This window comes from Zosterops lateralis (assembly GCF_965231275.1).
Source record: "Zosterops lateralis genome assembly, chromosome: 2".
Classification (NCBI taxonomy): Eukaryota; Metazoa; Chordata; class Aves; order Passeriformes; family Zosteropidae; genus Zosterops; species Zosterops lateralis.
The window spans coordinates 7,108,637-7,134,887 of NC_139763.1; the positions used below are offsets into that span (position 1 = coordinate 7,108,637).

The 26,251-nt window shown below is 43.4% G+C and overlaps 1 protein-coding gene across 14 annotated transcripts in view; it reads right to left on the minus strand.

Annotated features, from left to right (window-relative positions):
* Positions 1 to 21,734, minus strand: part of KDM6A (lysine demethylase 6A) — a gene marked incomplete at its 3' end in the record, with an annotated part of 151,201 nt that extends 129,467 nt beyond the window's left edge. For all 14 annotated transcript variants that reach the window (XR_014592571.1, XM_083884462.1, XM_083884460.1 and 11 more), the window contains exons 1-2: positions 21,450 to 21,734; positions 21,179 to 21,242 (exon numbers count right to left, since the gene is read on the minus strand). Coding sequence is in view for 13 of the 14 variants with exons in the window: in XM_083884462.1 (XP_083740588.1) it covers positions 21,179 to 21,242; positions 21,450 to 21,607 (222 nt within the window). The remainder of the gene's footprint in view (positions 1 to 21,178; positions 21,243 to 21,449) is intronic.
* Between the last annotated feature and the right edge of the window lie 4,517 nt (positions 21,735 to 26,251).

Consider the following 26,251-nt stretch of genomic DNA (forward strand, 5'->3'; position numbering starts at 1 on the left):
TTTTCACACGTATTTTATGACGTCTAAGTAACACAAAATTCAACATAAAAGGAGAACTGCTGTAATATTAACTACACTTATTGGTGGCAGCTTATCATCTTATAATTACCTCCATAATTTGCCACGATAAGATATTGGCCTTTGGACTGAATTTATGGTCTTATTTTAGGTTTATCAACTGTAAATGAGGTAAGGACATTGCAACTCCAAACCACACCCATCAGATGGCTTTTGAAAGGCTGTCTGGGAGACACGTAGCAGTGAAACATTATACAGCCACGTAGATCCTGAACTCTGTGACAGGCTTATTAAAACTATTGGAAAAAAAAAAAAACCTCACACACATTAATTACTGGATTATAAGTCAACAAACCAAGATGAGTCCATGCTGCCAGCATAAGGCAGATGAAAATAAGCATAAAGGATTCTAGAGCTCAGCAGAGGACAGACTTTCAGCAAAGTTAAAATAAGATGACAGTGAATCAGACCAACAGTCAGCCCCAAGCAGCAACCTTTGTATTTACTTGAACAGCACATGGACTAAAATAACAATATAAAAGATCAGCACAGTTTCTACATGAACCCACAATGTAGAAAAGCAGCAAAAGAAAGTTTGGCATACAGTGGGTGGGGTTTTTTTTCCCCCTTTATATTTTTCCAGACTACATCAATTTCAGTTCAGAAACTTTCCGGGCAGAGATGGGAAATGCTCCTGATGGATTTTCCTTCCATTAATTTTCCCCACCACTTCCTAAAACCACATCCACTCATCTCACACTAACAATGCTGGACAGCCAGCAGTTCACAGAGTAACTGCAGGGAACCATCTTGTTCTGAATCTGCTTCCTTCTGGTTTCAGCTCATACTCCCAAGCTCTTGCCATAGAAGAGACAGAGAAAAACCTGTTCTAAAAGCAGGAATATTAATATCATCTCAGCAAATTCTATACAATTTCCTTGCCTTCTGTAAATACAGAAATTAAATAAATTTAGAAGAGAACTGCAGGGGTAAGAGGAAAGAAGAGTCTCTCTTGTAAAAGAAGCCTAAACATGTCAAATTATTTACCTTAGCAAATCAAAAGCTACTATGACTTTTCTGCAAGTACCAACAGGACAAACACCAGGGAAAGAGAAGAGCTATTTCAGCCAGACAACAATGTTGCCAAACAAATGTATCATTTTAGACTGAAAATTAAAAAAAATATTTGAAGCATCAGAAAATTAGGCTCTTGAACAGTATTTAAATGTAAACAGTAGAAGCAAAAGGGTTCTTTTAAGTCCTCTTTGGTATCACATCTAAGACAGCAATTTTCATAAATATAATGCCATTACATATACCTGTGTATGTGAGATGCAGCCACATGCAATGTGAAGGGACAGGCTTGAAAAACAACTAAAAACTCTCACATAAACCTATGTGTTCTTCTGTGTCCCCTCTCAAAGAGTCTGCACAAGATTTTGAAACAATTTCTATCCAAGTGAGAACAGACCAATACCAATACTTACTATAAAGAGCTGAATTGTTAAGCAAAGACCACATGCCCTTGAGGCACTTCTGAATAAGAGTATTTGAGAAACTTTAGGTTAAATTAACTCTTTAATATTTTGAACTACCACATTCTTACTGTCCAGACAGAAGGCAAACACGCTCTAAGTGGAGAGAATAACCACAGAACCAAAACCCACTGACAGTATCTGCTATCTGTCCAGCTTCAACAACATAAATACTTGTGAGGATCAGTCTCTCCAGGGAATCTCAATTTTAAATTCTAATAAATTAAGGAAGGAAATTCTCTAGGAAATACATTTAATTTTTTAAGAATCAAACCCACTTCTTATGGTCTCAGAAAATAATCTGGCTTTAATTTCTGACTCCATAGGACAAGTACTAACACTGTGGGTGTATCAGTATCACTTAAACAACCAAAGCTTTCCATGCTCATACAAAACAGCTTTATTTTGCACCTAGAGTACTGCTTTTCAAAATTCTCTTGTGAAATAATATTCTACAAAATTTCAAGAAACGTTTTAGTTTAACAACTTCCCAGGGAAGAAAAATTAAAGAGTAAAAGAATATTCACCAAAACTCAGCAGCATTACACATTTTATGACATGCTTTCAAAATATCATGTAGAAGATTAAAACGGTTTTGAAGAAAAATAATAAATGGGTATGAATAACTTTGTTAACAAATGAAGAGGTAACAAACAACAAAACAAACACACATCACCCTCCCCCACAGAAGTAAGACTGGATATCACTTCTTGAACACCTTTGGATGTTTTGTGCCCAGCACACACTGCCCGCCATAGCACAGCTCCAGGAATGGGCTCTCTGACCTCCCCAGATAAAACCAACATGCTGCAGGAAAGCCAGGCCCCCAGCAATCATCCTGCTCACACACTTCACAAAGATCTGTAACACTAAGCTACAGTCCGGAGTTCTCTACAGTGTGTTCCAAGTAATGGTTCACAGCCTGTTTTTTTGGCTTCTTTTTTTCTTTACAAAGATGTTCCCTCCACCCACTTTCAGATGAGCAGACACACATAATTCAATTTCTGCTGCATCATTTATCTGGTTGGTAGGCTTCAGACTCAGACTTGCTCCTTTTTCCAAAACACATATAAGCAGCCGCTGTCACCCAGCATTTCAAAATGGTCTTAATTATCTAAAGTAAAAAAATGACAATTTTTCTCTCAAAACCCAGAAATATCAACAAGACCAACAGCAAATTATAAAAGAAGCAGCAGATCCAGCAAAATGCAGCATTACAGTTGGATTCTGCTGTCATTTTTGTACAGGAATCAAAAATTAAATAGCTGATTTATTATTCATTTTCATCAACCCAAATCTAGATCTGGTGTGGTGTTTCAAAATTAGCCAAGTGCTGTTTTCAGTATTGATGTCCTAATGCTGCTACTTGCTCTTCACTATCAGAAAGCCACCACTGTCTCCAGTGATCACAGTGAAAGCTGCTGATAGTGATATCACTACCACTATTTTTGTACAGTTTATCTGTACAAAATACACCTTTTAAATAGAAACTGTAGCTCTAAGTTGGTGAAACAGGTTTTCAGCGTGACATGCTAAGTATAAAAATACAAAGTGAAAAGACCTTTGTCAATAAAATCTAACACATAATTTGTTAGCAAGCAGAATCTTGTGTGAGGCCTCCTGGAAGCCTCAGAGCAACTAAATAATGCCCTGAAAACAGGAAATACACAGTTCTGCTCACAAAGATGTGACATGGGGCACTGGAAAGCAGCTCGTGGTATTCCAGCAGCACCAGGGGCAGCTCTACTCTACAGTCAAAGTATTAAGCAAAAAAATATGAACTGTTACATTATGCCTTCCCCTTGAGGAATGTCGTGAGCCTGACTGCAAATGATGAAATGATAAAATATTCCTGTGCCACAAGAAATTCACTATGATTTATTTAGCACTGCCTTCTACAGGCAGGAAGAGGGCTCAGGGACACTGAAGCCACCACAACCACCAGACAGAAAATCTCAATATTGGTGCAGGTAGGTAGATCTTTGGATTGGGGGAAAAAACACGTTGGGGAAAAAAGCAGAGCTGGGTCTCCTCAGAAAGCAGCCTAGGAACTGTGACATGAGCAGCTCTGCTGCAGGTGCAGACAGGGGCAAAGAGCACATGCACATTACAGACCTGAAAAGAAAGTGTCACTCATGGAAGTCAGAGTTTAAATTTATACCCATGGGCACAACTTCATTCACTGGTTCCAAAAGTCTTGGTAGACCAGTCTGGAAGGTCACAAGCTACCACTAAACAAAGTCCACTGCACAAACCAAAATTCTGTGCTGTTAACAGTGAGTATTCAAGGAAGAGGAAGCACAAAATAAATAATTCTTATTTTACTACAACAATGTCAGTAGTTGCATTCCAGGGGGACTACCTGTGGTTAAGCTATCCCTGCATAAATGATACTGTGCAATTCTCAAACATCCCTTCATTCTCCTGAAAACTCTGCTAGAGGGATGTGTTGTATATTCAAAACTCCCCCAAAAGGCTCAGTTGGCATCTCCTTCATTTCCAGGATTCATATCATCTATTCCATGACCTCATGTGCCAGATGCAACAAACAGGTCTGTTTGTATCTGACTTACAGATCTCCAGGTGAGGCAATCATTAGACACAGGAGGCTTGCAACTTACAGCAGCCTCAAAACAAAAAGAAAAAAAACACCATTATAGGGTGGGAACCCTTCAGGGATGGTTTCTTAACCCAAGTTTAGCACTGCAAGCCTTCTCAACACTGATCTTTCTTTCACCTCTACTGAGCCTGTGAGAAGCAAAATCTCTCATATTTTAGAAGCCTATATTTAGACCGAAAAATTAATAGGATTCATGTCACAAATATGGGCTACTTCCTAAAACCTTGGGAGATCCTCGTTCCACTGGTTATAGTAGTCAAACAGGTGATAAGCATAAAATAACTTTCTCATTTCATGATGTGGCCCAAGAGAAATCCTTGTTTAAGGTTGAAAAAGACCAATCTTGGTTCCCTGGGAGAAGAGACCAACCCTCACCTGGCCACAATCTCTTTTCAGGGAGTTGTAGGGAGTGATACAGTCCCAACATTTCCTTCATTGACAACACAGAACATGGACCTCTACGAGCTCAGACAGAAGAGCACTTTTGCAGTCTGCCTGCCTAATAGTAGCTGACACTAAATTAAAGGGATTGCTCCACAGTAACACAGGCTTCACACACTGAAATAAAACACTAAATACTTGTATGACAGCATCCAAGAGAAAGATGTTAAGGATCATTCTAAGACATGTATATACTAAGATGTGCTATTACAGTTAATTGGGTTAATTTTGCATATTTATTCATACATTAATGGCAAAGCATAACAGTAGACCTGGGGAAAGGTGGAAAATTTAGTAATGCTGAAAATAAACAGTTTGAAACTAATTTTCTTTCTAAAATTAATGAGCATCTCCCCCTCACCTATATCTCTTCAGACCACTATGTGCAAACTTATGACTGACACCACACATCATGACACTTATGTGACAGGAGGCCAAGTGCTTGCAAAATTTAAGACAGTCAGATCTAAAACTGCAGGGGGCAGGGACCAATGATAACATGATGGGGAGACACACACAAAAATGAATCTGTTAACTTGCTGGAGAGGTTAGGAGGGTAACATTACACAAGCAATGGAGCTTTTGTCAAAGACAGGACAAGTGACACAGATTTACAGCTTCATACAGATATGTAGGTGCAACCCCATGGGCACTTTTCTGCAGTAAATGTCACCTGGCAATGAAAACTCTACCCTTTATTTCAGCTGCATCCCCAGGTGCTGTGCAGCTGTGCCTCCCAAGAGGTACTCCTTCTCCAAAATTAAGGAAATCTTTCTTTAAAGTTCTTGCAAAGCAAGAGCTCCAAAAGCAATGATCAACCAAAGCAATAATCAAATGTCAAGATTCTGATTTATATGGAGGAAGAAAACTCAACATTTCACTTCAAATGTGCATTTCAAGGAGTAATTTAACTCAATTTTACAATAAGAACAGAAACTATTCAGAAGTAGGAACTAAATTAATGTGACTCTCTTACGTGACTCTGGAAGGAGAGGCAGTATCACAGTACTTTCCCCCATCCATTCAGTACCTGTTTGTTAATTTCCACGAAAAATGAGAATTTTTTCTACACAAATGAATGACCAACTTAATGAGCACTGTCAAGTTACATAAATGCTGCATCATCTTACAAATACATCTGATGTTTAATAATGTTCTTCTACCTGCCACCTAAATAACACTGGTCATTCCTCTCACACTGCAGTTTTCATCCACAAAACTCATTTCCCACAAGCAGTGTCCCAACAGCACATGAAGGCCCCAGCTGCAGACACCACTGCTGCTTCACAAAAACCAGCTCTACTATGTTCAGGAACGAGGGTCAGAAAAAATCACACCCCTTGGTACAACCCTTCAACTACAGCAGCAGCACAGAGCTCTAAAGGGAGTTGATTCTGACACTGCAGGTGATGGTGCAGTGATGCCAACAGAGAAACAAACTCCTGTCAGAGCAGAGGAAATGCCAGCACAGCCTGAGATCCATGTGGGAACATCAACACCAAGAGGTTGTCCAAATCTGACAGCACACTCCTCCTTAAACCCAGGTACCACTAAGTACTACTCCATAGCAATTTTATTTTTTTATTATTATTTAGAAAAAGAAATCACTGACAAACAAGTTGCCATGTGAAACAGGTAATCTCCTTATGAGTTCGCTTCAGCCATGACATGGAAAGAATCCGGAAAGGTTCTCAAATACAGCAGAAAAATCATGAAAATTAAGCCACTGGAGCAGGAATGTGTTCCTTCTCCTTTCCAGCTGTCTGAAGCCCGACAGACCTTAAGCTACTCATTAATGAATTGCTCTAAATCAGTTTGTTCCATTTTTGAGCTCTGGCTGTGGAAGTGAGAAAGCCCTGAGGAAAAAGTTGTGGAATGACCTGTAGTTGAAACTTGTTTTCCTGTTTCAGTTGGTAAATCTGCATATCTGCCTACCAATCCCTCTGGAAGCTGAGTTTTCCTGGAGTCAGAAAACTCCTACCTACATATGCTGAAAAATCTTTAAAGTCAGTGAATTCTAATGCACAGGAATTAGTGCTGCACTCTAAGGTAATGTCATTCTCTGATCTTAAAAAAATAAAATAATAATCAAGAAAAAAAATTAAAATAATTGCTAAATATGTACAAGCTTTTTCTAGAAGACCTCTGCTGCTTGTCTGGAAAATTTGAAATTACTTATAAACTGAATACAGAAACAGAAGCAGAGCAGTCAAGCAAAACCTGAGGACAGGGCAGGTGGCATTGCCTGGCCTTCTCCAGCAGCACTTCAGTCCAAAGCTGCTTCTCCTCAGTTCCACAGGCACCACACGTTCCCTGAATCCTGAAAGCTCTTCGTGAAAAATGACTGCTCTCACTCATTTTCACTTTCATCCAGAAATCATCACAAAAATCACCCCTTCCATCATTCTCCACAACCAAGTAGCAAATAGTGGTGTAAAGGGGAAGGCATAAACTATTCCATTCTTTCAAACTACTGAGGACTTGGCTTAATTAGCAATTAAAAGCAAGTAGTACAAACGTTCCTTTCTCACTGCACATAATGGAGTCGTCATTGTTCTCAGAATTTTGGCCACAATACAGGCAAGCTGCAAGTTTGCAACTGGCACTACAGGAAAACATTCTACCATTCAAAAGTAAAAAAACAAGCCACCACCACGAAAGAAAATCAACTCATAAAGAAAAACACAATTTAAGATGACAGCATTTTTACTGGCAGGGAATAAACACACTGCAACATTCTAATTCCACGTTTTTCCTTACTGAGTTTGAGCACATTTACACTCCCAGATTAACTGAAGACAATCTCTCACAGCCCTATGCAATGATCATATCCCCATCACCCACAATTACCTAAGGAATTACCTTACACATTCTTCCACAATTCTTTTACCTGTCTCAAATACTTCTGCCTCCAGTATATTTCCACATTACAATGCAGCTTCTGCCATGCTCTCTTCCACTTTTAACACATCCAATGTCTCCTTTCCAGGCCTCCATTCAACCATTAATACTTTCTTCAAATTATTTACAGCAACTAAACCTGTAAATATTACCGGTACTGAGACCATACAGAGAAAAAAATCCCACCAATTCAGCCAAGGGGGACAGTACACAGCTAATTCCAGAAAACTGTCAGAAGTTATGCATTTTTAACATATGAACTTGTAAATTAGCACAGACCTTTAAAGGTAGAAAATGAGACCTAATTCTGCTCATTAGTTAATACAGATTCTGATGGTTTCTGGGATCTCATCTTACTTAGGCAAAAAAATTAACTTTGCTCTAAGCATAAACACCTCCAAATCTTCCCCATATAGAACCAGAAGAGGCATTAAAGCCACTCCAACTATTAATTTCCTCCACACAGTAACTACAGTTAAGCAAGCCCTCAAGTACAAAATCATAACTTGTTAGTTAAATTCCATGTGCTCTATTCTAAATGTAGGGTGTGGATCTATGCTCAGGCACAGGGTGGGATTTTTGGTATTTTTCAGTGTGGGGCCAGGAGCTGGACTTCAATAATGATTGTGGGTCCCTTCCAACTCAGGATATTCATGATTGTAAGTCCATCTGAGGGATCTCACAAAGGCACCAGAAGAGGCTGCCTCAGACACACATCTCTCGACTACCTGATGCTTCCAGTTGTTTTCATACCCAATACCTTTTTTTTTTTTTTTACTATTTTCCTCTTAAGCAAGGAGTACAGAAGTATGTACTGCTCTGTTTCAAAATTAGCTGAACAGTTTCTTTCTTACTATAATTTATTTTTCAGAAATCATAAAAACTATTCTCACTTTTTCCTTTGAATTAAAAAAGGAACAAATGAACACTCATTTTTGCTTAAAAGCAAGTAAAACCTATTTTTTAAGAAGCAAAAAAGACCTTTTAAGCCTGATTTGTTGATAATTTAAACAGGTAACACTTGAAATCTGTTAGTCCTTCAGAATTTTGTAGTCTCCCACTCCTGAAAACTTACAGTGTTCAAGTATTAACAAAATCACAAATTCAAAAGCTCTGCCCTTCCAACCATTAAAACCCAGGAGAGATTAAAAATACTCGGAAAACAACACATTTCTGTGCACCACACCAGAGACTAAGAACAAACAAAGCTTTGAGAACCACAGTGTGTAAAGTCTACCCTTAGTTACTATATTTGTAACATGCCCAGAAGCTCTATTAAAGTTTACCAACCAATGTACATAATTTTTGCAGCTCTTTATTCTTCTCAGTATCATTCCACTTTTTCCTCTCCTGCCAGAGGTTGCTAATGACATGCTTTATGATGTTATATAATGGATATTCTCCATTTTTCTTACCCTTCCACTTTATCTTACACTCTTTCTACACTTTGTTCTATTAAACTGTACTGTTAAATGCTCTACATCAGCATCATTCTCCCTTACACAGGCTTTCAGCTCCACACTTTAAACTGTTTCTTGCCCTTTCAACATATCCATCTGTATCTTCCACACTTGCTCAGCTTTCTTTATCCTTCAAACCTAAAGGCAGCAAAACATGACATGGGAACAGACACATGAGAGTTCTTGGCTTCATTTTCACCTTGAGGAAAGAAGCAGAAAGTTTCTTTACTCTTCCCTTCCTTGAGGGATAAGGAGGAAAAAGGGAAGCAGCAGTCTAAAATAAAGAGATAAAAACCACAGCCAACATCTTACTTTTATTTCAAAATAGGAGAGAATTCTGTTATACTCAGAACTTACTAAGCTTTTTCACACCCTACACAAACCCTCTGCAATTTTGTTATCTCTGCTTTGTTCCCATTTACCCTGTTTATAAAATCTTTTGAGGCAGGCCCCAGCACCATAAAACACTTAAATGCTACTTAAGTTAGCAGTAATGTTTAGATGGTAACCAAGCACAGGATTCAGTTAGCTGCTGGGAAGAATAAAAACACTATGATTCACACTGCCATTCCCCTCACCCCCAAAATGGTCTGCATCACTAAGTCACCCATTCAATTCCTTTTTTTCCTACTCTTCCTCACATCTAAGTATCCTATTTCAACCTTTCTTCTACTTCTTTAACTGAAGATGTCTTACTATAACACCGTCTTCTGAAGAACCTTCCCAAAAGACTACTTCATTTCTCCACTTCCCTAAAATCAAATGGTGGCCTGATTTTCGGTAGTCATAGGTTCAAACATAATTCATGAAGCACTCAACCTAGATCCCTTAGGATCTTTCATTCAGAGTTTTCTCCTATATAAATAACCTTTCTTACATACATTTGGGCACTTTTGCTGCTGCACACATGCTCAGATCTGCTTGTGGCAGTCTAACTTCACTAAATACCTGGTCTTCCTTCAGAGTGAGGAAGTCAAGTCACTGCACTCATTTCATCCCTCCTCTCCACAAAGAAAGAGAAGTTGTGGATGTTCCATCCCTGGGAGTGTTCAAGGACAGACTGGATGGGGCTTTCAGCAGCCTGGTCTAGTGGCAGCTGTCCCTGTCCACAGCAGGAGAGCAGCTGCACAGTATTCAAGACTCCTTCCAACCCAAACCATCCTGACATTCTATATAACCTAGTCCTGGCAACCTGTGCTTCTAAATACAGGTAATTCTATTCTCCACAAGAAAATAAGGAGCAATAGTTTCATAAATCCACAAGAAAATAAGGAGCAATAGTTTCATAAATATTCCTTACAGAAATTGTCACACTAACTAGACCCACCCTAGCCTCCCAAATCTCACTCTCAAAGGAGCTCCACAGCTTTTTAGGTCTGCAAAATGAACTGTATTCACAGAATCAGAGAACACCTCAATGTAAGGGTACAAAAATGGTATAAAAGCCCAAGGATTTCTTTGTTCTGGGTCCCCCTCTGCAGGCACCCAGCTCAAGACCTGCTTTGGTAGCACTCTATAAAATTATTCACTTTTACAAATCCAGCGCCTGCGTCTTTGCTGCAGGGAACTCAAGGTCAAGCTCAAAGGAAGAAGTGTGTCCAAGAGTCTTTAGGAGCAAAGAGTTGGAAGGAGCACCAATCCACCAGATCACTGGACACTCCTGCTGCAAAGGGACTCCAGACCCAGCAGTTCAAGTCTTGGGTGGGGGGTGTGTGACTCCTTAAACGGTGTCAATTCTAACCATTCTCAGACAGCAGTGTCTCCTTTAGCATGAAAAATCATCTGATCCACCCTTTCCTGGCAAAAGCACAGGCTAGACAAGATGGCCCAGCACATGGTCCAGCTGCATTTTTAAAGTGTCCAACACTGGAGAACCCACCATGGCCCCGGAGAGATTATTCCAATGGCTGACTCTTCTCTTTGTGAGTTTTTCTTGGGTTCAATAGGAAGTTAGTCCCCAGGAATAACTTGTACCCATTAAATCTTGTCTTATCAATGTAACACCTTGTAAAAATGGAGTCTCCATCTTCTTTGTAGGCACCCTTTAAGTACTGGAACATTCTGGTAACATCTCCTCCAAAGCCTTCTTTTCTCAAGGCTGAACAAACCAGGATTCTGCAGCCATTCTTCAAACTTCAGCTTCTCAATCCTTTGATCATCTCTGCAGCCCTTCTCTGGACCCTCTCCAGCCTGGCCACATTTTTTTTATATAGCAGACACCAAAACTGCACACAAATACTCCAAGTATGGCTTCGCCAGCACTAAGTAGAGTGCAATGATAACTCCTTTGTCTTTGCTGGTGATGCCCTTGTTGGTGCAATCCAGCATCTCATGGTCTCCCTTTGCCACAGCAGCACACAGCTCATTTTTACTGAGCTAAATCCACCAGGACCCCCAAGTCCATTTCCACAGAGTTGCTTCCCAGCTAGGAAGATCTCAGACTGTGCTACGCACCCGGATCACGTTCTCCCACATACAAGACCTTACATTTGTCTTTGCTGAACTTCGTAACGTTTTCATCAGCCCATTTTTCCAGCCCATCCAGGACTCTCTCCAGGGTGGCTCTCCCTTCTGCAGGTTCACTTCCCCACTCAGTTTGGTACCATCAGCAAAATTCATGAGGGCACAATTGACTCCACCATCCAGATCACTTATGATGGTATTAAACAGTGGCCCAAGATCAATCCCTGGGGACCCCACTTGTGACACACAGCCAGTTTGAGCAGGAGCATTTCCCACCCTGCTCTCAGTGCTGCCCATCAGCCAGTTCCCTGCCAGCACACAGACCCCTCCTCTGGAATGTAACACATTGGTTTCTCTAGGAAGAGGCTGCGGGAAACAGCAAGGAAAGACTTGAAATCCAGGAAGACAATGTCCACCACTAGTTCCACATACACCAAGCAGGTTACTCTGTGCTAGGAGGCAATCAGGTTTGCCAAGAATGAACTGCCCTTGGTGAATCCATGCCAGCTTTTCCCAATCATGTGCTTCATCAGGATTCATACCATAACTTTCCCTGAGACTGAGGTAAGACTGATGGGCTGATAATTTCCTGCATTCTTGTTTAAACCTTTCTTGAAGATGGAGCAACATGAGCCTTCTCCCAGTCTTCTGGAACATTCCCCAATCTCCATGATTTCTCAGAGATTACAGAAAGCAGCACCCCAGCAGTATCCAGCCACTTCTCTTAACACCCTGAGATGGGTAATTTGTAAGGGTCAAGCTCCTGTAATAATTTACACCCCAATAATTTCTTCAAAGAGAGTTGGCCTGTGCATGAAACTGGATTTTTGTTTGCAGGTTCTGGGGCCTGAGAGTGCTGGTAAAGACAGAGGTGAAAGAAGTGCAGAGAACCTCTGGATTTTTAGCATTGGTTGGCAACTAATTCACCTCTCCTGTTTAATAGTGGGCCAGCATTTTTCTCTGTTGTGCACGTTGTTTATGATCCTGAAAAATCCTTTCCTGTAGTTTTTGACATCTCCAGCTAAATCCAATTCCAGCTGACCTTTTACTTTTCTAACTGCACCTCTGCATGCTCTGGCAATACCCCTGTAGTTCTCAGTGGGTATTTGCTCATTTTCCCATCCAGGGGACACTCCTCTTTTGGTTTTGAGCTTGCAGTTAAGTCAAGGGCATCTCTTACCCCACCTACTTTCCCTCCATTTAAAGGTGAACTGGTTTCATGCTTCCAGAAGAGCATTCTGCAAAAATTCCCAGAACTCACTAGTTCCTTTATCCACCATGGAATCTCCCTATGGAATCCCTCCCAACTCAGTTCTGAGCAACCAGAAGCTGACTCTTTGAATTTCTAAAACCTCTTAGTACTAACCTTCAGTAGTGGTTATTTAAAACTAGCGAGTTTTCTATTTTTACTGGGTTATTTTTGATCTGAAACAGTTCTCCAGCCTGGTTCATCACACGGGCCCAGAGACAATTTCACTGAAACATATGAGAAGCAACAGAGAGTATTTAAAATTCTGTACCTAGAAGAAAAATACCTAAAAATAAGACCTTAACTTCAATTCATTATTCTGCTCTCTATTCCTGTGCAACTGAGTTTTCAAATCATAAGATAATGAAAACACTGCTTAAAAAAAGTTAAAATGGCAACTAGAGTGGAAGCAACAGAACACTGACCAAAAAAAATATATCTCTTGGCTCTGTTTTAAAAGCTGTTGCACTGGATCTTTTGTCTAATGCTGCAAATGATACTCTGAAATTGCTCAGAATTTTAAATTCTAAAAATGGAAGCAGAAATTTAATGAAAAGCATATTCACAATTCAGTCTGCTTTAGACTAATAACCAATCAATATTGAGAAGTGAATCATAATCCTCAAATGCCACTGTGAGAAAAGGAAATGACTTAAAGCCATTTTAACAAACAACAATTAACAACTTACCACAAAAGAAATTCATATGTAGACATACAGTGTTCTGTTTGTAATTCATCACACACTTTTAGTCACTCCCTTTACAAAACTGTAAATGAGCTCTTAATTCTACATCTTAATTAAATAAGCTCCTGCCATGAACACTACATAGCAAATTCAAGAACCATAAAAGAAGGTAATTTGTTAATACAGCTCTGATGGTGATCCCTGCATCCTCACACTCTGAAGTGAAAGTACCTGATAAACAATACTCTTCAACCCCCAAATATCTTTAATGGGGGTTTAGTTCATTAACATGGTATTTTACGTATGTAAGGAATACCTTCCTATGATCCTTTAAATACGAAGAATAATATTCATAATAATATTGAAAGAATAAACTTTGACATAGGCTCATTTTAGAAATGTACCATTCAACAAACTCCATAATGGCCACAAGCAAACTATCCAACGGCCCCACCTACTTGTGACAGTATCAGTAGAACTCATCTTGAAAACAAGCTTTGAACAGACCCCTATTTAAACAGACCAGTCCTGGAAAGAGCTTTTCCACAGAGGAATTACTCTACTATAGCTATTTCTTTAGTCTGCCTCTCCATAAAGCAGAAACATGTAATAAATATTTAAGTATTTTTTCTTGCTTTACTGAACTTTGCTCATCCAACAAACTCAGACTGAACTATATTAAACACAATTCATTTCTTTCCTCATAGCAAAAATGTTCTGTAAGGTACTAAGTTTATCCTCTCAGGTGCACCTATACAAACCCTGGCAGCCTTTGCATGGCTCCATACAAGACCCACTGATTTCAATTTTGTCTGTTTTAACTAAAAATAAGCATTCTGCATTGCTAATATTTTCCACAAAGAGTCAACTGGTCTCTATAATGACACGTCAAATTTAATAAGCATCACTTCAATGTTTAATTGTGAAAACATATTACTCAAAAATCATGCTTCAAACACCACAGCTGCAAAACTTCACCAAGAAAAGGAGTTAAAACATAAAAGTAACTTAAATGAGTTTTTAATGTAAAATACAAGGCAGGTATGGCACTAAAGGCCTGAAGTTGTATTCATATACCTGTCTGCATTCAGAATGAGCAGGACAGTGGTTCAGCTCCTAGAATTCCTGATTCAATACTAAAGTTGCCACCTTGCTCAGTTCTGCACTCACAGTCCATTTCCTTAGTTCATTTCTGCAGAAGCTCATCCAGGCCCTCCAAGCAGTAACCATTTTTTACAAAACTATTTAAGTATTCTCCAACTACAAATATACACATTTCCTTCCCTTTCAGACTGTTGAAAATATAGCAAAATCCCTCCCATTATCCAAAAACTTTACCAGGTGAGGACCAAGAAGGAATATTTTTGTTCAGTACTCTCAGAAAAACCTTAGGTTTAATTGATGAATCTGTAAGGCTGGAAACCAGAACTTCACTTTTCCACAGAACATAAGTTTGCCTAATTGTCAGTGGGATAAAGAACAACAGCGGGCCAGGGCATATAATTCTGGCACTGGAAAGTCCTGTGACAAGTGTTAATCAGGAAAAAGTCACTTTGTAGCCATAAACATTTTCCATGACTCTCTTTAATTTTGTATCATCTCACTAATGTAATGAAAACAAATGCTTCTACACGCACCAAGCTCTCCGAGCATGAAACATCTACTCCTTTCTAAAATGGTATAACAAACATATGGCATAGCTTTTAGAAGATGCTTTCAACACTTACTTCAGATGGTATCAACATTTGCAGATAGTTTTACCTCTATAATTATCAAGTCCACTCAACCCACTACGGTGAACAAACAGCCATGCAGGCTGGCAAGAGGCACAGAGCCATGCTGAAAGCACACCTGAGTAATACAGACAAAGCTTTAGATTGTCTAGTCCTTCTTCACATACTGTACCTGGATTCACCTACAGAGAAATTTGAATGCTAGAGGCCACAAGCAGCAGGATGCACAAAAGGATCAATGGTAAATTACTGGAATGGGATGAAAGCAGTCGTGTCCCACCCTTGCCACAGTTTTTTCTTCACACTTTCCAGAGTTAAATAATTTATCAGAACCTCTATTCCTCAGCTGCTAAAATACAGCAGTATTTCCCTCTCTTCTCCATCTGAACCACTGCCCAGCTTGGCTATTTGATTACTCATGTCAGTAGGGCATGATTTTACCACCTTAACTTGATGCACATGTACCAACACAAAGGACCACTTCAACCTCCAGACTCAGTAGATCAGTACTTTAAAGCTACAATATGTAACATGCACTCAAGAACAACAAAAAATATGTCTTACATTATATTCCCTACTAATAGTCTCCTGACAATGAAGATGTAACTTGCTGAAATGCAAATGCCAATACACCAAAAGTTCTGCAATCCTAATTACAGCTCCACAAAAGCACGTTGTTTGTGGACATGAGATCCATCCTTCTCTCTTCATTAACACATTAAAATGACAAGTGTAATGTTTCTGACTTCATCAATTTTCTTGCCTTCAGAAAGTAGTACCAACACTGTACTTTACACTTAAGGCACAGCCAAAACATTCAGGGATACATGTTTAGAGCAATAAAATCCCACTATTAAAAAAAATAAAAATTCTCAAACACTAGTTGTGAAGGTATTTGTTCTAAGTATTTCATACATACAGTACTGTGTAATGTCCATTTAAAAAAAAAAGTTGGTTTGAATACTGGATGAAGTACAAATACTGCAAACCTATAACCGAGTACCAGGACATACAACCATTATATACACTACAACTGTGATTTCCAAGTATAAACACAGTACAGCCATGAACTACAGAATGTGTCACCCATTACACCTTAATTAGATCCTAGAAAGCTGCACCCTATTAATACAAAGGCCAAAGTACATTAAAAAAAAAAAAACCAAAAAACCCTGATCTAAAAGAAATCCCTGGCTCAGACAAAATTACCCAAGAAACACACTTAAAAAAAATGACTCCTTCAAAAAACACTAGAAAACCAGTTCCATCTATAACACAACTTACAAAATTTTGTCCAACTTCAACTTGCTCCACAGGACAGACAGCACACTAGATAACAGACCAATAATAGAAAATGCACAATATATAAAGAAAAAAAAGCCCAAATATAAAGGAACAACTCAGATATAAATTTACAGAAATTGGAGAGGCTGCCCACTTCCTGGAATGCCTTACAAATGTCTCCTGGTACCAATTTCCAGTTTCTCAATTCCCAGTACTGCCATTATATAAGACAAACATTCTTAATTCTTTTTCAACCAATATTTCTTTGTTTTGATGAAAATAAATCAAGCCAAAATGCTTCCAAAGTTATTTAAAAAAAAAAACCAACAAAAAACCCACTTTACTATACTGAGACTAACCTGCTAAAATGTTTTCTTGCATAATTATTTTTCAAGCAGTTTGTTATAAATAAAACTGAGGATATTTTATTATGGATTTGTAGGAAATTAACATTAATGTCAACACTGAAAGGACAAATTCAACATACATTAATTCACACTGTCTGAAACTATTTTTAAACAAGCAACACTACAATTGTAAGAAAAATGAAAGAATATTGTCACTGTGCACTTATTTTGTAAGCTTCATAAAAGCACAGATAAGCACGCTGTTAATTTTGTCAACACATGTGGCCTTTACACAAAGGAAACACCATTTTTAAAATCAGCTGGAAAACAAAAGGGCTACAAAACCATGAGAAGTAACACAGACTAAAACATGGCATATTGTGTGGAACTACTTCATCGCTCTAAATCGACTTCAACATCAATACTTTTAAATGGAAACATGCTTCAGATTTTGTCCACAGGATATGACAAACTGATTAAACTCAATGAATAGGAATTAACAAGCATCTTATACCCAATACATCCGACCAGCTACATCAACCTACATCTGTACAGATGCCAGTTACAGCTTATGAAACAATGGTTTGTCACTGCAATCAAGTCAACTTTGGCTAAACACTGGAAACATCATCAAAAACAAACAAACCAACAAAACCCAAACAGGGGGGAAAAAAAAGGAAGAAAAATGAAGGAAAAAATGCTTTGCAATTCACTTCCAATACAATGGATATCCTTGCCCTCTCCCCCAAGTAATCTTTAAGCTTCATCTCCTGCCAGAATGCCTTCCTGGGAGTAAGACATCAAGACACAAGCAGGGTTTTTGTTTTGGGTTTGTTTTTTTTCCTCCTTCACGTTAATGTTCTTGTCAACTACAGAAGCATAACAGTGAGCACTTTCTCCAACACAAGACTGACTACGTTGGATTTCCAGCATTTCAACCACTTTGAAAGGTGATCTCTTAATTTCCCCTCCTCTCTTCCCCAAAACCACACTAACTGCAAACCATGATTTTCAAGCTCTTTTTTTCTGCAAAATGAACACAAAAATTTTGGCAACAGAAAATCCCATTCCTTTGTCACACATACAGCGTGCACACCATTACAGGAAAGTTTCTTTTGGTTTATCACGTATCCAATACATGGGGCAACATTACAATATTCCTAACCCTTAGTCTCAATTATCTTCAATAATTCATAAAATTATACAGATCTCATGCCTTATCTGCTCTTTTGATTTGCTACACCCAGCAGCACGGCTTGGCTTAGTCCATGACACTGCAGCCTATACATCCTACAAACCAAACCCACCAAAAACGGGGGACTGCAGATCTGGAGCACAAATAGAACCCACAACTAAATTAAAGCTCTTAGACACGAAGCTTCCTCCATCCATCCCTCAGAGATATCCCAGTTGTCTTATTACTAAATCCTGTCAGGGTGTGGCTTCATTAAACCGAAGTTCCCACTGCAAAGGTCTCCTGCAATCCCCTCCAAGCCAACGCACCCTTTAATGAACCCCACCAAAAATAAGGAGTGTCTTCTTGCACTCAGGCACCAAATTTAAACCCAAAACAGACTCTTCCTGCTGCACAAGTACCCAGGCAGGGAAGGGAGATGTCCCCCAAATACTTACAACCCAAAACCTCCTGTCAGCCTCCCCAGACAGATACCCTGCTCTTGCCACCTCCACCACAGTAATGGGGAGCACTCGCTGCTACAGCCTGGCAGCCTCTGGAAAAGGCTCAATAGTGGGTGTGCTCCTCTCACATCAAGGGGAGCACTGATAAATTTCTGCCTTTGTGAAGGATTCCTCTGGAAACATGACTCAATGGTTTTCCTTACCTGCTACACTTGCACATAAATCTCACACTGTAACGTGCTGCCTTGTAGATTCTTAAATCAGTCAGTCAGGATTTCATAATTATGGAGTCTAGGGTCTTTGTTAGCTGTTGTTGCTCCCATGCACAAAAGGAAACATTTTGTTGCTATCACTGTAAAACCTATTAATTAACCGTACATATATTCAGCCACAGTCTCTACTATAAAAATAACTGCTACACTGAATTAAAGTAGTCTGCTAGATTAATTGTTCTAAAGCCCTTAACAAAACATAAATTGCATAAAGCTTCACACACAGAGAACAGGAATGAAGCAGAAAATACCTTAAAAATAGCAACTTCTTATCGGTAACAGAAGCACAAGAAACACAAGCACGTTCCTTTAAAGTAAAAAGCACAAACAAAACCGAAACTGGTTCAAACCAAGAAATTCCTCTCAAACATCTCTGCACTGAACAGCAACGTTTTAATCCTCCTACTTCCTTAAATAATCTACCTTTCTCAGAGACAAGTTTTACAAAGAATATGCTCCGTGAGTTACTGTGCAATTCATAAATATACAAAACACCATACGAAAACTGAGGTGAAACAGCAAAATATTTGGTTTGCTTTGAGATTTTTTTAGCACTCACTGCATGGGTTTGCAGATCAATACAGTAAAAGAACATACAAAGATATTTCTGAAAACGTATTTCAAAACTACCAAAATGCCCTGCAACTTCAGATTGTGTACACTAAAATTACAATTGACTGGCATTTTTAAAAAAGCATTACACGTAAGAAAGGCACAAAACTCAACTAATAGGCTGAACCGCTCTTTGCGCCTCCTAATTTTACAGCACGCGAAACAAAACTTAAAGGGAAATTTAAACAGGGATTTTATGCGACAGATGATCTGATTAGATGTGAAGCTTTTATTTTCTATCTGGCGTCCTTAAGCTCTATCCCAGACGGGATTGGGTCTGATATTTCCGAGAGCCTCGGCAGCGTTCAGGAGCAGACACGAGTTCTGGTCCACCAACAGTTAACGTACATTATTTAACTGCTTTGACATGTCACTCCCCTACCTTTCTGATTAATGGGAAGAAGTGCACTTATAAATAACTCCGAAAATCGAAAGGAAACCGCGAGATTTTTTTTTTTTTTTAATATAAGCACAAAGGAAAGCGTACTTGCCTTTCCTTCCATCTCTCCCCCCTCCCCCCACGTCCTGACATTGAGCTTTTCCAATCCTGACACAAGAAATAAACACCCAAACACGAGCACTAGGCCTGGGCTATCCAATTCAACGCGCTTTAGACTCAAATCTTCAGACCAACCAAAACCAGCGGCAGTAAAAAAAAAAAAAAATTAAATTCTCCACGATACAGCCCGGGCACAACAATGGGATGAGCAGTGTCAAACGCCAGACTAGTGACAGGAACAAGCCAGGAAACAGGAACCAGAGTAGCACCGTCCCCTTCGCTTCAGCCATGTGGCGTTTCAAAAACAGTTCCACTTGTTCTGCTACCCGAAGGTTTCCCCGGCATTGAGTGTTTCAGGCACCGCTGGCAGACACTCGGCCCGCACAGCCTTTGTCAGCAGCTCACGGATGGGCAGCGGAACGTGCTACAGGTTGATAAGGAGGGCACGGGCGCTGCGAAGCAGCAGGAAAGCGCCCAGAAGGAACTTGGGATGCGCAGGAGAGTTTCCCTCAGCCTTCACCGGGGGCTCCGCGCTCCCCACATTCGCTCCCGGTGTTTGTTTCGTGTTTACCTCCCCCCCCTTCTCTTTCTCCTCCCTGTCCGGCCATCTTGGGCCGACAGGAGCAGCCATTACTTAACTAAATGACAGGGCCAACAACTTTCCAGAGAGACCAACAGCTCTCTCCGGACACCGGGCCGGGCAGCGCTGGCCCGCGGGACGCCCCGCTCCCTGTCAAGCGGGGACGGCGGGCGGGACGCGGGGCTGGCTGAGGGCCGGGCACGCTGCACGGAGGAGGCAGCGGGGTCCGCAGAGTAAACAAGTCACTCTGACGGGCTCCGGGAGCCGCTCGGCGCCGCGCCCGCCCCGGCCCGGACCCCGCGCTCCCTGCGCGCTCCGGCCCCGGCTCCGCTCCCGGTGCTGGGGGCGAAAATCACGAGGGAGGGTCCGGGGAGAGGCAACGTCAGCAGCGCCGAGCGCGCCCTCCCTCCCTCGCTCGCTCGCTCTCCCCCCGCTGCCGCCGCCTCCTCCTCCTCCTCGTCCTCCGCCTCCCCCCCTCCGCCCCCGCGCCCCCTCCCCCGGCCCGTCCGCTCCCGGCCCCGGGTTCCGCCGCTTTCCCCGTCCCGGGGCTGGACGGGCACCCCGCATGGCCACGCTCCCCCTTCGTCCCGCTCGGGGAGAATGGCGGGGAGCGAGGGAGGGGGGGGCGGTAAAAAGGAAAAGGGGCAAAGGCGGCAGCAAGGCGCGGAGACCCCGCGGAGGTGGCGGTGCCCCCCGCGCAGCCCCGGCACACAGGCACACACTCACCGTGCGGGCCCGGGGGTCCCGGGGGAAGGGGCGGCGGGGCCACCTCGCTCCCCATCCCCCCCCCCACCCCCCGCCTCCCCCCCATCCCCGCTCCACATCCACCCTCGCGCTTACCTTTAACAGCAAGGCCTTCGTTCTGGCGCCATCTTCATGAAGCCTCAGAAATCCGAAGAGCCGGCTGCGAGGAGGGGAGCGGGCGGGAGGGAGGGGAGAGAGAGAGGCACCGGCGTTAGCGAGAGTCGGCGCGGCGGGCGGGCGAGGGCAGAGCGCGGCCCGGGAGCGGCGGCGCACGGGGAGCCGCGGGCAGGGGAGCGGGGGGAACGCGGAGGGAGCGCGGGCCGAGCCGGGACACGGAGGCGGCCGGGGCGCCGTGGGGAGCGGGTACCTGTCGAGGCCGGATAGGGCTTCTCTCTCCTGGGCTGTCAAGCTGGCGAAGTCCTCCTCGCTCTGGCCGCTCGCTTTCCCCGCCGCCATTTTCTTTTCCTCATCACCGAAAGGAGCAGCAGAGGCGGCGGCGGCGAGCGACACTCCGCACGATTTCATGGAAACGCAGCGTAATTAACTCGCGGATCGCACCCCCCCCTCCCTGCGCGCCCCCAACACCCCCCAGCGCCGGGCGGGGCGGGGTGCCCGACACACACACACACCACAACTTTTATTACAACAACAACAGCCGGCAGGGAGGGGGAGGGAAGGAGGGAGGGGAGGGGAGAGGGAGGGAGGGAGGCGGGGGGAAGCCCCGCTGCTCGGAGGAGGGAGGTGGGAGGGAGGGAAGGGAGGGAAGGAGGGGGGAGGGAGCCCCAGCGCTGGAGACTCGGGGGAGGAGGAGGAGGAGGCGGCGGCTGCGGATGGCGGCGGAGCGGTGTTTACATCGCCGCTCGCTGCCGGCGGCGCGGGGAGCCGGGATGTCGGGGAGCCGGGGGGAACCCTCCCCGCCCGCCCTGCGGCTCGGGGTGTGTTTTGCCGCCCGTACAAACTTCCCCGGAGCCGCTGCCCAAAGTTGTTGTAATTGTGTCACACCGCGGACCCCGCGCGCCGCCACCGCGACCCCCCCGTCCGGCCCCGCCCGCCCGCGGCCGCGCAGCCAATCGGCGCCGCCGTCCTGCCCCACGTGACCTTTGTTGACTTACGTCAGTCATTGCGCTCCGCCGCCGCTGCGCTCCGGTTTGGTTGGCCGTCGCCGCCCGCCTTCCCCCGTAGCCCTCACGCCATTGGTTGATAGGATGTAGGGGGGTGGGTTTTTGGAGAACTGCTATTTCTGATAGGTCGAGTGGGCCGTCAGTCAGACGAGCTTTTCGATTGGCGAGCACCAGCAGGTTGGGATGTGCCTTTAAAAGCGGACGGCGGGGGAGGGGGGAGATATCGGGAGTGGCGGGTGCTGGGGTGGGAAGAGGAGGAGGAACGAGGGAGGGCTGCGCTCACGGGTGGAGTTGCGTAACGGGGGCTCCGGGCTGGAGGAGTGGACGCCGCTGAGGAAGGCGCCATGTCCCACCGGCGGGGGGCAGCAGGCACGCTCGCACCCTCCCTCTCCGCCCCGCCTCGGGCGTGGCACTCTTGGCACAAGCGGAAAATAAATGCTTCCTGGAGCGGGGACGTGGCTGATCGCTGCTGCGAGGGAGATGCTTGTGCGGCGGGTAACGCTCGCACGGAAGGGCGGGGGCCGCCCCTGCCGTTGGTTTCGCCCACGGCCCCCCCCCGCCTCCCCCGGGAGCCCGTGACAGGTGGAGCGGCCCCTGCCGGCGCGCGCGCGCCCCCGCGGCCGTCACGTGGCGCGGGCCGCCCCGCGCGCTTCGCGCGAGACGCGCGGCGAAGTCTCGCGATGCCTGGAGGGCCTCGGGGCGTGAGGGCGGGGAGCGCCCGGCCCGGCCCGGCCCGGCCCCGGCGGGGGAAAAGCGCGAAGGAAAAGCGGCGGCCACAGCTGGGAATTCGGGCTTCGGGAACACGCCTCGCGTGTAAGTAAAGCTCTGAATTTCTCTAGGCGCGGAAAGGAAAGGGGGTTTGCTGCTTGCTTTCCCTGCTTCATACGGCTTAGCGCAACTCCAGCCTGGCTTGTAGATTAAGCGTTACCTGAGCATTAAACTGTCTTTAGGGACCTAAAAGTCATCTCGTTCCAACCCCCGGCCGTGGGCAGGGACACCTTCTACTAGACCAGGTTGCTCAGAATCTCATCCAACCTGGCGTCGAACGCTTCAAGCAATGGGACATCCACACCTGTTCCTGTGCCTCCACACCATCCGTGGCTTCCTCCTCCTTTCTCAGCTCAACCAGGAAACCAACGTTTCTCTTTACAGTACTACACAGCCAGGAGGCTTTAGGGCTTTTTCAGTAAGGTGTTTGCTGATCGTTGCTCTGATCATTGATCTTGGCTCTGCTGTGGCATGTTCGAGGAGCTGGGCCTGGCTGTGGGGGTGTGAGGGCACAGCTCATCCCCGTTTTGCTGGAAACGGATCAGAACAGCCTCCTGTAACAGCATTGCATCACTTCTCTGGTGTCTGGGCTGGCTTTTCTCATTTGAATTTGCTGTTTGATGATTACCAGGTGCTCTAAAGCAAAAGTAAAGCCATGAGCTGCCTTTGGGAATTCGGTGAGCAAGGTCTAAGACCAGCCTATGCAGTGGATGCTGCTGCTTCTCCTTAAATTGCCACTCTCCAGACACTGAAGCATGTTTCTGCCTCTGTCAGTGTTAAACTAACGTGTCAGTCATGTTTTTCAGGTGGATCCTTACGTGTTTTCTGGTCCTGATGGTGCAGAGACACTGGCAGGAATGGAGACCTGGCCAAGACAAAGTCTTAAATAATGCAAATGAAGACTCAGTGTCCATGCTGCTCTTAAAAGCAAACTCTTGCCATGTAGCTCTGCTTTCTGATGCAAATGCAGGAAGAGCAACAACAACAAAAAAAAAGGCATCTGAGTTTGATGATGTTGCATTTCTCCATAAAAGAGTCAGCAGCCAGTTTGTTGAGAGTATTGGTATAAGAGACAGGCATTTGTGCTTAAAGCACTTGCCAATTTGGAATGCAGATAAAACCCAAGTTATTTTTGGTTCTGGGAATGGGCCACAGTCTGTTAATAGTGGAAACACTATGATCAAACATCTGTGTTCATCTGTATTGTCCGTGGCTTCTCTGTCATGGATTTTCTCAGCAGAGTTTCCTCAGGTGCCAAAATCAGTGCCAGGAGCCTGACTGCTTGGGAATGTGCCACAAATCTGGGATTTCAGTGCAGATTGTTACTCTCAGGTGTAACGTTTCCACTTTGCAGTGTCCTGGGTGTAAATCAGCAGAAAGGAGAGCAGACAGAACCATTTCTCAGTGGAAGAAGGGGATTGCTAAACCACAGAGCAATTCAGGGGACTGTAGAAGCAGAGAGTCCTAGTCCAGCTGAGACTTGTGTGCCCCTGAAGTCACAACAGCTGAGTTACTTCTCTGGTACAGTCAGTGCCACTCTTAACCCCCTACACCCTGCCTGAATTGCTGGGATTGAATTTCTAGATGCCCTTATTTGTTTGTTTGTTTGTTTGTTTGTTTGTTTATTTGCTGTCACTTCCAAGTCAGGTAGCAAATTTGAAGGAGCAGCAGGTCAGTCCCTGTTGGATACAGTTGAAATCTCGTGGTGACTTTGTAGTCACTTGCAGAGAGACCCATCCCTGGAGAAGCAGAGGTGTTTGAGGCTGGGTGTATCAGTTCAGATTGGTTTGGTTTTCATTCCTGCCTTTTGAAGCTCTGGGCAGCTGCAAGCCCTGACCAGGTAAGCCAGGACAGTGCTCATCTCCTTACCCAAGAGCCTGAAGAAGCTCAGGAGCCACGAGTGATCTCCACTGATGCTGTTTAAAAAAGGATTTTGATGTGTGGAGTCAACATGATGCTCCCAGTAGCTCAATGTCTGCCTATGAGGCAAATCCTTTTGCAGCAGAGCAGGCAAAATGGGATGAGACAATCTTGGATTTCTGTGACAACGTGCAGGTATTGAAAGACAGCAAGGAACAAGGCAGGCTGACCAACAGAACCCACCGGATGCCATTTTGTGTCCTACAAAACATAAATCTAATACTTATCTTGCTGCCAGCTTGCCAAATCTTACTCAGCCTGCCTGGAATACGTGGCTGTTTGGCATGAGGGAAAGCAGCATAAACTAGTACAATCTGGTAATAGGTCAGTTAGGGAGAAAGCACTTTCATTAACACTTCTCTTTTTCTGCAATTGTTTTTCTTACTGTTGTTTTCTTTTACTCCATGGTGAAAGAAGAAAAGCTTAAATTACGAAACTGTTTTCTTGATATTTGGAACAAAAAATCCAGTGGTGCTTCATTTTTGGACTTTATCAGTGGCTTTTCTATTGTCCAGGAGTTTGTAGTAAAATTACCTGGAATTTGCATGTTCCTTGTACTACCCACATTGAAGTTCTGCCAGGTGTTGTGTGATCTGTGTTCTGGCAGCATGTGGCAATCAAGAAAGTGGGGAAGCTGATCTAAACCCTGAAGTTTTGAGTTGCTTTGGGGTTTTGTTCCCCAAAAAAATAAAAAAAGCAAATGCTGGCAATAAAATCAATACATGAGTAGGAGAATTATTATTGAAAATAGGAAAAAAATCTTCCCAATGCTGTTTATCACTATGTTGAAAAAAAAAATTGCTCTTTAATCTCAGAAATACTTTCCTAGTTTTAGGTAGTAAGGGGAGTGAACTAGTCTCGGAAATGAGTTATTATAAAGAATATTTTTTTTTAATTAAAGTTTTAAAAATCAAGGTTAAATGCTTTTGTTATGGATTTAATTATTATTGTTCTGCCTTGCTTGAATCGTGTAGTCATTTTTGTCTGTTGCCCTCTCTGTCCTTGGTCAGTATGAGTTTCCTGGATTGTCTTTGAAAGGCTGAATGCTGGGATTCATCAGGGAGTTGAGTGGTAATTCATGGTCATAAGAAGTCCACACAGTCACCAGGTAAGCAGTAATATCTATCCCTGTGCAGCAACACGTCAGCAACTCAGTCCAAACATGGAAAGCCATTAATTTGTGTCATGACCTTAACTGCGTTCTGAGCTGTTCCATGAAATTTGGAAAGCAGGGCATTTTGAGGTGTTCTGTGGATTTGCTGTGTAAGAGAGACCAGTTCTCTGCATCAACACAGGGACCTCTTTGCTGAAGCTTTACCAGCAGAAGAATGACACTTAGAAGATCTGTATCCTATTTTTG